This window comes from Polypterus senegalus, chromosome 6 (genome assembly GCF_016835505.1).
Source record: "Polypterus senegalus isolate Bchr_013 chromosome 6, ASM1683550v1, whole genome shotgun sequence".
Classification (NCBI taxonomy): Eukaryota; Metazoa; Chordata; class Cladistia; order Polypteriformes; family Polypteridae; genus Polypterus; species Polypterus senegalus.
The window spans coordinates 141,013,997-141,032,788 of NC_053159.1; the positions used below are offsets into that span (position 1 = coordinate 141,013,997).

An 18,792-nucleotide genomic window follows, 5' to 3' on the forward strand; every position below is an offset into this window, starting at 1 on the left:
TCTAGATTGTAATTCTGCTTCAAAATTTATAGATACTTTGAGTAAGTCAAGTGCAATTGTGGAAAACAATTTAGATCAATTAACATCAAATCATAATGTGACCTTGAGAGATGCTCTGGAAACAGTGGGTCCCCTTAAAACAAAAGTGATCAAAGCACATAGACACAATCCCTGGTTTAATGAGAACACTCAAACTCTTATATTAGAGTGTCGAAAACTGGAGGATAGATGAAGAACAACAAAACTGCAGGTTTCTCAAACTGCATGGACAACAAGCGTTAAAAATACGACAAAGCTCTCTTTAAAGCTAGCCCAGACTACTACTGCAAAATAATAGATAACAATAATTAATAATAATCCTTGTGTACCGTTTAGAAAAGTAACTCATTTAACAAATGGGAATTCAGCTCTACAGTACAAAATACCAACAGACATTAGCAGTACACATATTATGAACTTCTTTAATGAGAAAATTAAAAATATAAGATCTCAGCATCATAGTGCAAACTGCATACTGGCTTGGCAAACCCTGTTACACCTTGCATTCAACACTTTATAATTTAATCCTGTAACAGAACATGAAGTCATAACTTTCATTTCTAAAATGAAATCAACTACTTGTTCCCTAGATCCAGTGAGAACAAAACTAGTTAAAAACGCAATGGATGTTCTTGTAGCACCTATTCTTAGCATTATCAGTAGTTCAGTATTGCATAGCACAGTACCTGATGCACTAGAAGTGTCAGTGATCAAACCATTACTTAAAAAGTCAGACCTAGACCAACATACACTAATAATAATTACAGACCCATTTCAGATTTACCCTTTCTCTCTAAAATACTTGAAAAGTTAGTTTCAGCTTCAGTCACAGCTTAAGCTTCATAATGTATTTGATAAATTGTAGTCTGGCTTTTGCCACAGTTATAGTACTGAAAATGGCACTAACACGTGTTGTAAATGACATTCTGACATCCTCTGATGTAGGAAACTCCACTGTAATTATGTTGCCAGAGTTAAGTGCAGCGTTTGACACCACTGACCATTCTATTTTATTCCATAGGCTAGAAAATGGCACTGGACTCACAGGCAACGTCCTAGCCTGGTTTAGTTTTTATTTATCAAATCGATTTCACTATGTAGAGAAATGTGCTGAGAGTACTCCATCATTATACACAGAAGTGAGATATGGTGTCCCACAAGGCTCAGTACTGGGACTGTTACAGTTTTCACTTTACATGCTTCCACTGGGATCCATCATTAGAAAACATGATGTCAATTTTCACTTGTACACCGATGACACCCACTTATACACCCTTCTTTTAGAGCAAATGATGGTATCTTTAATTAGATGTGTTAGTGAATTAAAGGAGTGGATAGATGAGAACTACTTGTCTCTAAACACTGATAAAACAGAGATGGTAATTATTGGAGGGAATTATGTTGATCACAACAATATTTGTTTATCATTTAACTCAGTTGGAATCTCCATTAGTTTTACTGAATCAGCCAATAATCTAGGTGTTATCTCGACTATAATATCATCTAAAGTGCACATAAAATTGTCCAAAATATGTTTCTTCCATCTTAAAAATGTTGGGAAATTAAAGCATTTTCTAAGCATGTGGGAAACTAAGAAATTAATTTGTGCAGTTATTTCTGGTAGGATTGATTACTGCAATACAGTGTTCATTGGATGTTCAAATTGTTCTTTATACAGCATACAATTAATGAAAAATGCTGCTGCAAGAATTATTACAAGAACAAGAAAATATAAACGCATAACTCCAGTTGTTAAATCTTTACACTGCCTCCCAGTTAAGTTTAGAGCAGATTTCAAAATCTTACTTTTAACATATAAAGCCTTAAATGGACAAAGTCCGGTATACTTATCAGAACTTATCATTACTTAAAAATTAAATTAAAAATTAAAGCGCACATTAAGGTCAATATGCTGGTCTAATTATGACTCCAAGGATTAATAAAATAACAGTGGAAGGTCGGGTTTTTAGTTAGAGGGCTCCAAAACTGTAGAATGGTCTGCCTGCGACTATAAGATTTGCCCTTTTAGTCTCAACTTTCAAATCCCGGCTGAAGACTTACTATTTCAGTTTAACATACCCAGACTACAGCTGCTGATTACTGTGCATACTGCATTTCTGTTGTTAGTCATTAGGACTAAAACACAACTATTATGATAGTTATAATTTGTTACTAACCCCAACTATTCTGTTTCTCTTCTCGGTACTCAAATGTGGCACATGGTGCCACTGCCCTAATGCAAAGTTGTTTGCCTGCCAAAAGCCATCTCTGATAGAGGAGCACTGGAATCATCAGGTAGAAGGATCCTTTCATCAGACTGGCAGCCCCAGCACTGACTTGGGTGTGGAATGGCCAGTAGGGGGGGTGGTACTTTGATGACTGAGAGATTCCCTACATATAGTATTAGTAAAGCGAACATCAAAGAGGACATGATTTGTATTAGGACTTGTAAAGGTGAACCATAGCATACTGACAGCCAATACAATAAACCAAATGTGCCCAAAAGGCCAACTGAGGTAAACTGTCGACCAGTAGACCGCTACATCATGTCAAGGGGACCGATGGAGATAGCCAGAACCATCACATATCACACTAATGTGTATACAATTTCAGAAATGTACAACAGTGGACCTCAGCTAAAATGAAATATAGTGAAACCTTTCAATAATGTGATAAATGCAGACTGTAAAATATGTTAGCATAAAATGCAAGGTCAATGAAAGGTGTCATATTTTCAGTTAGCGAAAAACTCTTTGTGATGTAAAATGAAATGAAAAATGTTTATTCTACTTTTGATAATACTCTGTAGACCTAAAACAAGATAAACTCGCAGTCATTATTATATGTTCACTATAACTGTATGTAAATAAAATGGAAATATGCCAGAGCTAATACACTTAATTTCTTAGGCTCTTCCTAGATCTGTGAGTTAGCCAACTTTCATATGAAGATAATAAGATTTTATTTATTTTTTTCTCCAGCCTTTGGAGTTTTTTTTTGTTTTTTCTGTCCACCCTGGCCATCGGACCTTACTCTTATTCTATGTTAATTAATGTTGACTTATGTTTATCTTTTATTGTGTCTTCTATTTTTCTATTCATTTTGTAAAGCACTTTGAGCTACATTTTTTTTGTATGAATATGTGCTATATAAAAAAATGTTGATTGATTGATTGATTGAATAAAATCAACATAGCAAGCAACTTAACAGATGAGCATCTTGAAAATTGACTGCAACCACCTGAGCATTTATACCCCAGTCTATGAAGACCTTGCTGGCACCTTGCAATGCAAAACACTATAATCATCATCACCATTATAGGCATGCTGAGCAACCATTTTCTGACTCTTTTCAGGGTAATTAAAAATTAGTTAAAAATGCTAAGTGGTAGATATTGGGTTGCCCCTAAAAAGTAGATATCTGGCTGAAAAACTAAAAAGAAATTGATAACCTCCCAACAGCAGAAGGGTCTGTCAAAGAGGTATTTACTGATTTTGAAATTGTAGAGGGAGAAGTGCTGCTAAGATTAAATGGGCTAAAGTCTAACATATTACAAGGATCAGAGAACATTAATCCTAGATTTCTTAAGGAGATTATTGAGTACATATAGTATATATATTTTATTGAAAACCTCTGTAAACTGAGGAAATTTCTAAGGGCTGGAAGCTAGAAAATATCCAATTACATAAAAATGGTTATTGCGCTGATCTAATTTTAATATGCATTATGATTAACACAACCAAGTACTAAGAAAACCATCAAGCATAATCTGTCAAGAATTGGTGAATTAGCAAATAGTAAGCATGGGTTCACACAGTGGGCATTGTGTTTCACTAATATGCTGGAATTCTATGAGAAAGCAACAAAAGCATATCATCAGAGAGGTACCTCTCAGAAGGTACATGAAAACATGTGATGGTTCAGTTGCTTAATTGATAGTTCCCATGAAGCTGCATGGCAATCTGCTGGCACCGGCTGCAGGTCAAAATTAATAAAACTGAACGGGATGGGACTGGGAAAGGAGATGTCTTTGAAGAAAAGAAAAATTCTTTGTTTGAAACAAAAGGAGAGTGAGTGATTGCTGCCTGCAGGCACTGGGGTATCACAGTACCAGATGGAATGTGAGTACCGGTAATTAAACTAAAAGAAGTGTTTATTTAGGGTGCTATGTGTAGGTGGGTACAAAATTGGCTTAAACAGTGGGGAAACAAAGGGTTATAGTAAGGGGGACTTTTTAAAAATTTGGTGATCTTAAGAGAGTTATCCATCAGGATTAGTACTGGTGCAACTGCTCTTTTTAATATATAGTCCATAAACAATGTAGATACAAACACAAACAACAAGATGGTCATATTTGTATATGATAACTAAACCTGGAGGAGAGGCAGATTCAACTGAAGAATCAACTGAATCATTACAGAGAATCCATGACAGAATAGAGGTTTGGGCTGATTTGTGACAGATGAAACTGAATACAGGTAAATGTAAGGTATTACATGTGGGAATTAGAAATACTAAATGGAAATACACAATGGAGGGTCTGAAACATGTTCAAGAAGGCTGTTAAGTTCTATAGCCTGATGTGTAGAGTAAAAGTCAAGTGAGATTATGCTAATATTATGCCCCACCTAGAGTACTGTGTACAGATTTAGTCTCTATGTTACAAGCAAGACATAGCACCACTAAAGAAGGTCCAGAGAAGAGTATTAGAGGGATTCCTGGACTGAGAGGTATGCGCTATGAGAAGAATTTGAAGGAGATGAACCATTTCAGTTTAAGCAAATAAGAGATGACAAAAGTGTTTAGAAGCATGAAAAGAATTAGTACAGTGGATCCCTGGTGATACTTAAATAAAAAATCTTTCAGGAAGAACATAGGTCTATATCTATAAATGTGTTTGTGGTAAATTGAACACAAATGTTAACATTAAAAAAAATAAAAATCTACACTCACTATGCGACTCTATCAATGAAACGTAAATACACAGTATAAATTACCAAGACTAGGTCTTTAGCAACATTCAGATCCTGACTTGATGTTACTCTAGAATGTACTGTAGGGGAGTAGGAATGGCCAGCTTAAGCTTATTAGACTGTTCTTGGCAAAAACGTTCTACTATTCAAAAGTATAGACATTTGCACTGGCAGTAACTCATTTAGAGTAGCATATTGGTTACTGCTGCTGATTCACACATTCTGGAACATGGATATGAATCCTGACATGATCTCTGTCTGTGACTTGCACATTCTGGAACAGGGATACAAATCCTGACATGACCACTGTCTATGAAGACGACTTGGATGGATTTAGAAAATGTATAGAGGAAGCTCATTTAAGCAGGCTACTGTTTACACAGTAAATTTCATACTGCATATTAGCAATAAATACAGAAAAACATGCACTCACAAAAATTTCTTTTTAAAATATTCCCTGCAGTTTTTCTAGCAGTAAGCTAAACATTTTCATTACAATTTAAGATGCATGTATCTCACCTATTCACACTTTTGAAAACAAAGCAAGCTTTTCAGTAAATTGACTTTTTATTTGAAGTTTGTATAGTTTATTTTGTTTTACAGCTTTATCTACATATCTCTACATTTTTGACAGTCACAACCATCTCATTATGTTGTGGGATAACAGTAATATGCAGATGCCCAGTTTGCATTATATCCTATGAATTACTATAGAACCCATTACTATAGCATGTATAGTAATGGAGACATTTACCTGTTGATAATTATTTTTTCTGTGTCTGAAAACAATTATCTGATTGGGCAAAAAAATGAAAAGCTGAGAACCTGAAAAACACTGATGTGACACATTTTAACCTAATACTAATTTAAATGACAAGGCACTCTATACTAAATTTTAAATGCACCGTACTTAGAACATGACCTCATAAAACTGCCCTGGGGTTACATTTATAACGTTTTGCAAAAAAGAGGAAGATGCATAGGGCAAAAAAATAATTACCTGTATATAATTACCTAACTTTGTCATTTATACAGCAAAGTGATCTTTGTAAATTGACATACATAATGCGCCTTAAAACACTCCAGGTTGCCACCCAGAAACAACCATATATGGACATGCAAATTAATATACATATATAATGAAAAAATGTACCTGTAGGATGAGACAATGGCAGCAACAGAGAAGAGAAGCAAAAAGTGAAACTTTATGTTGAGTGGCAACACGTTAAAGAATGCAGTGAATGAGGTGAGCTCTACCAGCTGCACCATGCCTGAAATATAAAAGAAGTGTCTGATCTCAAAGTTGTGGCAAAAAAGAGGATCACTCATCATTAGCAGAATGTGAGTGCAACAGGAGGGGAGGAAAGCACATAGATCCTCTCTGATTTTGAACTTTGGCAGATATTTTATAATGCAGGATTATGCCAGAGCAATCCAGAGATGCAGATGTGGAATCACGTAAAACACATAACATATGATTTTGATGAAATAAAAATGTTAGTACAACATATAGAGTTGTCAGACCTTTATTGACAATGTTTATCATGAACATGGAAATGTTCGTAAAGTTCTTCTAACTCCATGAAGTAACACTGAGATCAATGGGGAAGGAGGAACTGAACTAGTTTTGAATAGATTACAAATGGTGCAATGGTATTTTAAGTGTACCCGATGGTTAGGGAAGCATCTGCCAATTATTTTGGCCAAAAATGTGAACTGAACTGAGAGGCAGCAGTGCTAACCATTGCCCCACCATGCCTCAAACAACAAAAGACGCAGATGGAATAACCACCTCAAACAAAATACAACAAACGGCCACAAACTACCAATCTGCTTTGCATTTTTTACTTCCTTAAAATTGCAATGTAAACAGAATAAATCTTTTGTTATTATTTCACAGGGTCTCATGAGATATCTTTCTTGGAGGGGTTCTCCTTTAAGGCTTGTTTTGGATCCTGTCACACTTGGCTAATTATGAATGCAAATGATTTAATTTTGTCTAAAACAATCCATCAGACCTAACATGAAATATGGCTTGAACTGTCACTTTCAACTGTCATCTAGCAAGTTTTTTTTTTCCCCCCTTTGGAGAATTTCGCTAATCAATACTTGTCTTCATGTTCATAGAAATATGAGTCTGTAGCAGTAGGGGGCGCTATTGATTCCTTGAACCCTCAGGTACCACGCCAAACACCAGGTAAAAGTCCAATAATTCTTATTTTTATTATAATAATGTGCACCAAGCACCCTCCACTCCACACTACTGCCATACAATAATTCAATAAACAATCCTCCACTCCCAGACGCGTTGCCCCCCTACCACCCAGCTCAGCTCAGCGTCTGGGACTTCCCATGGTGCTTTTAAATCATCTGACCCGGAAGTGAATCCACCCTACAGTCCATGAGATTCCTTATCACTTCCGGGTTGGATACAAAGTCTTTTTCTTCACCCCGGAAATACGTTGTTCCTACTGTTCACGTGATCAGGATGTACTTCAGGGTTATAGGGCATGTAGTACTCCCCAAGCCTCCCTATAGCGGCTCCTGGCGGCCCCTATGGTATCCAGCAGGGCTGTCCATAAAAACTACAACGTCCATGAGGCTCTGCTGGAAATTGGGGAACTTCCATGCCGCTGGGAGGGCTCCATCTGGCAGCTTGGAGGTGTGGTCACGGAATATATAGCCGGCCATCCTTCACAGAGTCATTTCATAAAACTTGCCAGAAAATATACCTGTGCACCGGTTTTTGATTTCATAAATGATGCATCACATCCTCATGCTCTCTCACAGCAGGAAGGGCCTCAGTAAGTGGTTAGGGGTGGAAGATTATTATGCTGTGCCATATTATATAATGTGGCACTGCATTCACTCACAATGGTGTAGACCTTCTTGGGTTAGTATAACAGCCTCCCACCTGGCACATCCATACACTTCCACCCATATTTGATGAGTCCTATGGTGCACTTGACAACTGAGCAGTGCAAACAGCACCTCTGCTTTGTGCTTGGGTGGTCAGGGAAAGGCGCAAGGGATCACTGTCAGAGCGGGTAGCTACTATAACCTGGCACATGTAATGACAGAATTGCTGTAACAATTAATAATATAACCCATATAAGAAACTGAGGGTCCAACTAGTTTCTAATCCTGAGTAGCAACAGGTAGATGATATAAACTGTAAAAACCAAAGTAAGTTCTTCAGTGCAAATATGCAGCATTGGTCCTCTTAAAAGGAAACTAAAACATATTTTATACATCAGATACAGATTGTGACATTTAATGATGCACAAATGATTTGCATCTATAAAGAATATAAAATTAATTCAGACACAGAACAATAATCTTTCCAGGGTTGTTACAATGTCAGGATTTTTGTATTCGATACCAGGACCTTTATAATTTTATGATACTGGATACTAATTTGATACCATAGCAAAAACAGAAATTCCATTCAAATTTTTTTATTAAAGGTTCCTTTTTTATTCAAGTTAACAATATTGTGCTTTCTTCTGTAAAATAATATGAATTAAATAAATATTAATAGTAACATCTGCTTACAAATAGTGGAATATTTAGCATGTATTGGCATTCAGAAATATAAAAATACAATGCAAGCTAGAATTTTAATGTGCGACGGACATGGGGATACCCCCAGTATAACAACAAATTGGGATATGTTATAATCTTGAGGGCATTTCAGCATAGGCTTTATAAAGGATGATACCATCATGAATTACCTGATTTATTCTACCATGTGCACATTCCAAATTTATTCTCTGACATTTTCTCTTCAGTAACTGAAAAAACTGCTTAAAAACAATACTAATAAAACTTCAAACATTATTATAACTGTACTGTTGAATTAGTGAATTCCAAGATAATTTCACTTAAACAACCTCTTTAAACAAATACTCCAACCATAAATTATATATTTTATGTGTTATCTAACCCAGGTAGTTTGTAGTGATAGCCAAGAAATTTTTTTTAATCTCTTGGTTTTTTTTTTGAGAAAAGATATAACAAAGTCTGTCATTTGACTCAAGACACTGGTTAAGGCATGAAGAAGTTAAAAAAAAAAATCAATCTAGCTTATTTATATTGTCTTAAACAACATAAATAATAATGCTTTCCTGAAACCATTAATGGTATGTTTTTCTAAATTACTTTGCAATTAGTTTAAAATGTTCTGCTTTCCATTTAACAGTTCAATTAACCAAAAAAAAAACAAAAAACACTACAGGTATGTGTTTTTGATTCGGGTGAAAGGATAAACCTGGCTGAATAATTCAGTGAATAGTCCAATTTGAAATGTTTAACTCTACTGACTAACATCGTGCTGAATGTCTACTCCTTGTCTCACCCTTGACATGTCTTTCACACTACCAGTAGACTGATATTTATTGAACTACTTTAAAATAGTGAGGCAAGAAGGAATTCTTCCTCACCAGGGCATCTAAAACTTAACAAAAAGCTTTCTTTGCATCTCAGTTGCAGGTTTAGATTCAATGTATGCAGTAAAGGCAAACATATAACGTGGAACCAGCCAGGTATTAATGATCAGTGAAACTGCATTTAGTATAAAACACTGACACAGCACTATATATACCCTCACTTTATTGACTCACCCATCACAAAGCTCTAAACAATGTGACATTCTTGAGCTGCACCTACTATTTTCATTTCAACATTTCAAACCAGCGCCACAGTCCCTTCACCTCCCAAGCTCATCTGTCATTTCCACCTCTTTCTCATTTTCTTATATTTGTCTTTGTAGTCAGTCATCTCTCTTTGATCATTTCACTGGATGTGAGATGGAAGGTAGGAATGGTTAATATATTTAGTGCCATGGAAATGGTGATGCGTCAACAACATTGTTTAACATGCACTGAATTGCCACAAACAGTACAAGAGATAGCGGGTGGCATATCACTCGATACAGAATTCGCGCTTGGACAAACTTGCTTAATTTTACAACACGATTATGTGGCAACATGTCTGCAACCCATAGCTTAAGAAACACTGCTGCAGACAAAAGAAGCTGACACCGTCATGTATGTGTTTTAACACTCCTGTGGAGCTCTGCTTACAAATCAATCCATTAACTCAATACAAGATTCTTTCAAAAGAACAAACCGTTTATGCTACTGTAAAATGTAACACATTGCCATGAACAAATATATAGTGGAGTCAAAGTCAAGATATTAGCTGTAAAATGTAATGGAGTAAAAGTCAAAAACATCCACAGCAAAATAATATTTAAGTAAAGTACAGACGCATGGAAAATGTACAAAAGTCCAGAAAGAAAGTAAGTAACTGCACTTCCTTGCTTTCCACCACTTCTCTCAAAGTATGCATGAATCTATTTCTGAAATAACTACCTAAAGGGATAACAAATGGCAATAATGAAAGCCTGTGTGTTTTAGTTTCTTTTTTTTTTTTTTAAAATGATTTTTAATACTAATAAACACGATTCTTGCAATCATGTGCTAAAATTCTTCTAACTTGAAAACAAAGCATTTCCAGACAGGACTGCTTTGTTTTTTTCTTTTGTCTTTTGCACTGATGCTGTGCTGTGTCACCAATTTTTTTATGTAGTTTTTACTCATGTATTACTGTGCCTTCCAGAATAATTTGTATACTTGCAGTCATGCATGAGTGCAGTACTGACTTTCCCTCTTTACCAGCGACGCTGCAAAAAAGCTACTATGGTTAATGAAGTTTTCACAATTTTGATACTGATTTGGTACCAAGGTATTAGTTTTTGCGATGCTCCCAATTCTTATTATTAATAATTGCTTTATTTATGTTAAAAGATTAAAGATATCTGCTGTATCACTTTCATTTGATATGACACCTACTAATATTTACTTGTACCTATCAATGCAAAGTGGTATATTTTGCTTAATAGACACAGTTTCATGGTGAGAGCAAGAATATATAATGTAAAGCTTCCACCAAAATGAAAAAAATTTTCATGTAAAAATTGATAATTACAGAGGAAGTGGTACATACCTTGGGGAGAATAAGAGGACATTCTAAGCCACATTTGCAGGTTCCATCAGTAAGCAGGTATGTTTTAACCTGTTCCAGGCAAGAAAGCACTGATCCACTGGGACTAAAAGTAAAATTTTGGGGAAAAACTTATTAGAAAATCAAAATAAATATGCTAGAGATGTTAAGTTGCATTACAGTATAAGTATTTAGATTTAAAATTCAACACAGTGAATCTTGAAATATATAATGATAACAGAAAACAATTCTGGTACTTTGACTTTAGATATGACCACAGTGATTTTTCAACTGATTATGAACTTTAAATGTAATAAAAACTATTAATTACCCATAAATATATGAAACTGTTTTTTTAATAACAAAATTCTTTTTTATTCTATAACTTTAATTACATACACAATAATTAACTGCCTTTACTTAAGTCGACATGCACTAAAAATACATTCTTAAAATATATTAATTTTTTTTTTTTACAACATTATGAATACCTTTTGTATCAAAATGCCTGAAGAACTAAATGATCCAAGTGACATAAGCACAAAAATTCTGCAGCATAATAGTACAGTGGTTAGTAGTGTTGCCTCTTTTATACAAAAAACAAGCTTCTGGCTGAGAAAAGGGTGATTACGAGGCTGTGATGCAAGTTGATATTTAAAAATACACCTATATGCAAACAACAATGGATGTGATTTGCTTGATAACCTTGCAGTTACTATGGAGAGTTATGACATACATCCCCTTCAGCTGGTTTTAAGAAAAAGTGAAATTTAACTGACTGGTAGCTAAACAAGTAAAAACAGAAAGATAAAGGTATACTAACACATGGAAATCTACTAGTGTGGGAAAGAGAATGCATAAAAAAATACTGCAAATATACAAAAGCATTCTGACAAAGTTTTGAATGATTAAGAAAAAATAAAATGAAGCATCTAGAAAATCTGTCAAAACCATGATAATACTTGGTACTTGATAGTTATGCTATTACTAGTAAAGAAAAAAAGAACAAATAAAAGCTTGTGTTTCTTAAAATGTTTATCGAGCATCAACTTGCCTTTCACAGCAGGCAATCTAGACTGAATTTAGTGTTCACTTATAATATGCACAATTTATCCGAAAATCTCGGCCCAATTCTACAGAAAGAAAGAGTAGCTAGCACTTATGTCTTATAGCTCCAGGGGTGTGTATTTAAATGGCAGTAACATATCTTATTGTACTGGAAAAAAATAATACTAGGTATCTGGAAACAAAATGTAAAGGTGATTTAAGATGATGTATATGAAAGTATGGGCATATGTTATTTTCCAATATAGCTTTTTGGTTATCCAAATGATCAAAAAATCCTTTTCCTCCATTATCTACAGTCCTGGGAATGCTTTGGAGTAAAACCCATTCTTTTCATATCACTTGACACTACTTTCAACTATATGTTCTTTGACCTCCCTCTGGAACACATTCTGTTCAAATATATCATGGTGTATCCCTTCACAAAATTACAGTCGGTTTTTTGCCTTACATGTCCAAACTACCTTGGTCTGTTTCTCATAAGCATATCTTTAATCCCATCCACAAAAAGTCTCTCTCTTAATTAATCATTTACTTTCCTCTCACTTTGTGACAACACTTATGGAGTAAAATAATCATTTATTCATTTTCGGAACCTGTTTATTCTAAAGTACCTTTCTTGGCTGGAGTGCCTGTCCCATGCAAAAATCTCAGACAAGTTAAGACCTAGTATAAGATATAAGTATAAGATAAGATTTAAGATCTAGTATAATTCCTGCAAATTTCCTGGGATTGCACATGTGTGAACAAAACCAGATTACTTTGTAAAAATGCATGACATCACAGAATCTTCATATGCGTTTGATGATGATATTCATGGAAGAATAGAAGCAACTTCAACAACTAGCTTGATCATTTTGCAAAACTTTGCTGCCTTTATAATGTGCCTGAAAATTGGATGGATTTTGATCTGTAGCTTTGTTAATGTGTTTTGAATACATCTTAGAGATTTTCACAATAAATATGCTTATTTACTGCTTTGCACAATACAGAAAATCTCAAACTTACCAGTTTTGCACTGCTGCTCACCAATATACTTTCTTTTGCACTTTATTGTAACCTCTTTTCTGTAAAGTGCATTTTGGAAAAAGGAGATACATTTAATCTTGCATCATAAAATAAATAATTTAATATTGAATATTAGAACTGAATGAACATTATGAAACATTAACAGGCTGTCAAGGTAAGGTCTTGCCTTTCCCTGGCAATGAATACACTTGCCATCAAGCTTTTTCTGTCACCTATGGAGGGTTATTTGAATTGAAATAGCATGATGACAGTGCTAATCATGTCCCGGCAGCTGAAGAGCAGATGACACAGAGTGGAATCCCTCAATTCCTGATACCTCAATCACATCTCCTCCAATATAGGCAGGATATGTTGTTGTTTAATCAATTGTACGTTACCTATTATGCCAACATTATAGCCTATATAATACTGTAATCAATAATAATATTTTTTTTCAGTCTATCCTATCCTTTGGCATCAAAAATCCTAATTTATATATATTTTCAGTCTAATTAATGGCTCTTCCTTTCCAGGTAACAGCTGTGGAATGGACTCATGTGTATCACAACCTGAGATATAGTGGTGCTTGAAAGTTTGTGGACCCTTGAGAATTTTCTATGTTTCTCCATAAATATGACCTAAAACATCATCAGATTTTCACTCAAGTTCTAAAAGTAGATAAAGAGAAACCAGTTAAATGAGACAAAAATATTATATTTGGTCATTTATTTATTAAGGAAAATGATTGAATATTACATATTTGTGAGTGGCAAAAGTATGTGAACCTTTGCTTTCAGTATCTGGTGTGACCCCCTTTTGCAGCAATAACTGCAACTAAACGCTTCCGTAACTTTTGATCATTCCTGCACACCGGCTTGGAGGAAGTTTAGCCCATTCCTCCGTACAGAACAGCTTCAACTCGGGGATGTAGGTGGGTTTCCTCACATTAACTGCTAAGTTCAGGTCCTTCCACAACATTTCGATTAGATTAAGGTCAGGACTTTGACTTGGCCATTCCAAAACATTAACTTTACTCTTCTTTCACCATTCTTTGGTAGAATGACTTGTGTGCTTAGGGTTGTTGTCTTGATGCATGACCCGCCTTCTCTTGATATTCAGTTCATGGACAGATGTCCTGACATTTTCCTTTAGAATTCTCTGATATAATTCAGAATTCATTGTTCCATCAATGAAGGCAAGCCGTCCTGGCCCAGATGCAGCAAAACAGGCCCAAACCATGATACTACCACCACCATGTTTCACAGATGGGATAAGGTTCTTATGCTGGAATGCAGTGTTTTCCTTTCTCCAAACATAACGCTTTTCATTTAAACCAAAAAGTTCTATTTTGGTCTCATCCGTCCACAAAACATTCTTCCAATAGCCTTCTGGTTTGTCCACATGATCTTTAGCAAACTGCAGATGAGCAGCAATTTTTTTTGGAGAGCAGTGGCTTTCTCCTTGCAACCCTGCCATGCACTCCATTGTTGTTCAGTGTTCTACTGATTATGGACTCATAAACATGAACATTAGCCAATGTGAGAGAGGCCTTCAGTTGCTTAGAAGTTACCCTGGGGTCCTTTGTGACCTCGCCCACTATTTACACGCCTGCTCTTGGAGTGATCTTTGTTGGTCGACCACTCCTGGGGAGGGTAACAATGGTCTTGAATTTCCTCCATTTGTACACAATCTGTCTGACTGTGAATTGGTGGAGTCCAAACTCTTTAGAGATGGTTTTGTAACCTTTTCCAGCCTGATGAGCATCAACAACTCTTTTTCTGAGGTCCTCAGAAATCTCCTTTGTTCATGCCATGATAGACTTCCACAAACATGTGTTGTGAGGAGCAGACTTTGATAGATCACTGTTCTTTAAATAACAAAGGGTGCCCACTCACACCTGATTGTCATCCCATTGATTGAAAACACCTGACTCAAATTTTACCTTCAAACTAACTGCTAATCCTAGAGGTTCACATACTTTTGCCACTCACAAATATGTAATATTCGATCATTTTCCTCAATAAATAATAATAATAATATTTTTGTCTCATTTGTTTAACTTGTTTCTCTTTATCTACTTTTAGGACTTGAGTGAAAATCTGATGATGTTTTAGGTCATATTTATGCAGAAATATAGAAAATTCTAAAGGGTTCACAAACTTTCAAGCACCACTGTATAATTGTGCCAATTGTGCACAAAAGCTGAACCCTGATTTTATGTTTCTATTTTTTAATATTTATTTGTTTGTGTAATTGTTGAGCTTTTTGTATGTTGTCTTGCAACATAGGAGTCCAAACCATACATACTGGTTTTCCCAAATATTATAGCAACCACTGGGGGACAAGGGTTTGTTAGTTATTGGGTATTGCTTCTGTTACACAAAACTACAATAAACTAACTGATTTACTTATTACACAAAAGCATGTTATTATTACAACTGTTTTGTACTAGATATTAATCACCAAGTTATTTCTGCTTTATAGAAAAATATGAATATGCTTTAAAGAAACACGATGGATTGTAATTAATATGCACTTAACATATTCCTGGACTACATGATTCCTCCTGTAGTAGACTATCTGGACCCACTGCAGTTTGCCTATTGGACAAAGATTGGAGCAGAGGATGAAATAATCTATCTGCTCCACAAGGCTTATTTTCACCTAGACAAAGCTGTCAGTACTGTGAGGATTACATTTGTTGATTTCTCTAGTACTTTCAATACCATCCAGTCATCTCTGTTAAGCATTAAGTTCAGAGATATGCAGATGGATGAGTCTATGGTGTCCTGGATAACGCATTTTGTGAGACTCAAGGACCATGTTTCTGATATGGTTGTGAGCAACACTGGACCAATACCAGGAACAGTTCAATCTCCTTTTCTCTTCACTCTGTACACCTCAGACTATAAATATAACACCAGATCATGTCACTTGCAGATAATTCTGCACTAAGGGGGTGTATTGATTAAGGGAATGTGACATGAGTACAACAGTCAGGTGGAAAGGTTTGTTTATTGGTTCAGAGAGAATTGTCTGTTTCTTAACATCAGCAAAAACAAGGAGCTGGTTACTGATCTTTGGTGTGGTGAAAGGCCTTTATGTCCAGTCACTATTCAAGAAGTGAATGTATAGGTGGGTCCACTCTTACAGGTACTTGGAGGTCCACATTAAAGACAGGTGGGACTGGTCTCAGAACACAGTTGAATTATAAAAGAAAGGGCAGAGCAGGCTCTTTTTCATTAGAAGACTGTGTTTAATGTGGGAAGTGACATCCTTCACATCCTCTATAACACTGTGATGGCCAGTGCATTTTTCTACACTGCTGTGTACTAGGCCTGGTAATATTTTTTCAAAAAAGATCCACTGAATCAGCAAGCTAATTAAAAAGGTAAGTTCAGTTATAGGAAGCACTCTGGACCCCCCTGGAGGTATAGTGAAGGAAAAAACAAAACAGAGTGTCATTATGAACAGTGCCGCATATCCTCTCTCTGACACACCGAGTACTTTCAGCCAAAGAATTATTCTGCAGAAGTGTGTCAAGAAATGCCACTGAGGCTCCTTTATACCAACAGCAATACGTACGGAAATGCCTCACCGTCAGAAGTCAGTACATTTTTCTTTTTTAATGTTCTTGTTTTATGGTTATTATAGTGTGTATTCTGACCAAAGCGAGTGTGTGTATTTATTTACCTACCTATTTACTATGTACTTATTTAAAGAGCTTCTGTAAATAGCAGTATGGGTGCAGTTGTGGTTCTGAGGCTAGGGATCTATGCCGGCAATTGGAAGGTTGCCGGTTCGAATCCCACAAACGCTAGAAGCAACTCTGCTCCACTGGGCCCCTGAGCAAGGTCCTTAACTTCAATTTCTCTGTCCTGGGTATGACGTTAATCTGCATCCAGTCCTGCAAGCAGGCCCTCCAACTTGCAGGGAAAGCTCGGGGGTTGGTGGCAGGATTGGCACTCCAGCCACTGTAAAAAAAACCCTCAGTGTGGTGTTGAGGTGTCACCTATTGCAGGCTGCACTCAGATCTCAATCCGGGTGGTTCAACGTGTGGCTGGTTCGGCAACACGCTATAATCAGCGCCTGCTCCCAACCTGTAAAAAGCAAAACTTCCCCATGGGGACAAGCAAAGTTCAATCTATTTAACTTTGATTAAAAATTTTAATAGTGTAATTAATCGTATTTACATTTTTTAACCAAACAACAGCCCTATTAAATAGGATGCTTTATAAACTGTGTTTTGTAAAATATCACTGTAAATGAAACATCTTTCATAATGCATTCTGTTCTATAGCTACAGGAATAGATTAAAAATCTCATACCTTATATAAACAACTCCACTGGGATCTAGTTTGCGTTGCCAACCAATTGGAACTTGTGCTGCAGGTGTGCTTCCTTCTTTGTCCCCTCCCTCATACTCCTTTCCACCATTCATTGTTTTATTTCTGCAAATGATGCTTCAAAATATATCAAACATCCATCAGTGTCCTGGGACTACATGACATCTTGGTCTTCCAAAAGAGGACCATGCGGTACAGTTTACTGAAAAAAACTGTACAAAATTGTACATCAAGGATGGTCAGTTTGGAATCAAGTCTTTGCTATCCTCCATTCTCGTGTCCCTCTAATCACGAAGATTATTCCACACCATAGTCTTGAAAAAATAAACCCAAATGCCTCAGCAGATTCAGTAAAAACAAGGCTCCATGCTACACTGATTAAATTAGCTTTCTGCCATTCAAAATAAACATGACTCAAATTTAGATGTCTTTTGAGTCAGATGCAGAAAAAAATACTTAAGGCTGTTCTTTTGGGGAGAATTAATGTACTCCAACTTCAATGTAGCAGCCCAACGAATGTGCTTTTATGACCTCCATGTTATTGAAGTATTTCAAAGTCAGTAATTTCCTGTATTCTTTCCCCAAAGTGCCCCATCATCTTCCTTAACTTTTCAGTTTCCCAGTAAAATAACATGTATGCAGGTATGTCTTGCCATGTTGACATCTCATGACTTCTTACCTATAAAAGAAAAATAATTCAATTAAAAATGGCAGACAACGCTCATCTAAAAGTGAAATAATGAAAAAAAGGTCTATAATTTGCAGAGAATGTAATGGTTAAAATACTGTAAAAAAAACAGCAGTTACTGGACTTGGCACCTTTTTATGTAATTAATAACAAAAGTAAAGGAAAGATAAAATAAATGAAGATGGTAATAAAATATGTAAAATGTTTTGTTATACAGCTGTATGTATTTAACATCACCCTTTCAAAGGTTTCAAATTCAACAATGTTTTCAGGCAATCATTGAGTATTTGTGTATATATATACACACACACACACACGCACACACACATATACATATACGGTGTATATAGGTCTGAATTGCAGTTTGATTATTTGAGTGATCACCTACCAGGTAATGCTTGTGATCAGTTAGCTAGTCGGCAAACACCTGCCATGTCCTCTCAGTTGCAAGAAGCAGATCATAGGAACTGTAGAGTACCTGTTAAATAATACAAAGAGTACACAAAATGCGTTTCACCCCAATTGGAGCTCTTCAGGTGTACACACCCTTGCTTCTCCTTGTGGGGATCGAACCTCTGACATCAGCACCTGAGGCGTTGCACCACAGCGGCTGGTTCACTTACTTGACAGCTGATGAGCCCCAATTAGGGCGAAACACGATGTATAC

General features: G+C 35.9%; 1 protein-coding gene across 5 annotated transcripts in view; it reads right to left on the reverse strand.

Annotated features, from left to right (window-relative positions):
* LOC120531702 (methyl-CpG-binding domain protein 5-like) overlaps positions 1-18,792 on the reverse strand; it is a 229,368-nt gene that overhangs the window by 108,221 nt on the left and 102,355 nt on the right. For all 5 annotated transcript variants that reach the window (XM_039757354.1, XM_039757353.1, XM_039757352.1 and 2 more), the window contains 2 exons: positions 17,420-18,116; positions 11,022-11,124 (listed from right to left, as the gene is read on the reverse strand). In XM_039757354.1, coding sequence (XP_039613288.1) covers positions 11,022-11,124; positions 17,420-17,532 — 216 coding nt within the window. In that variant the 5' untranslated portion in view covers positions 17,533-18,116. The remainder of the gene's footprint in view (positions 1-11,021; positions 11,125-17,419; positions 18,117-18,792) is intronic.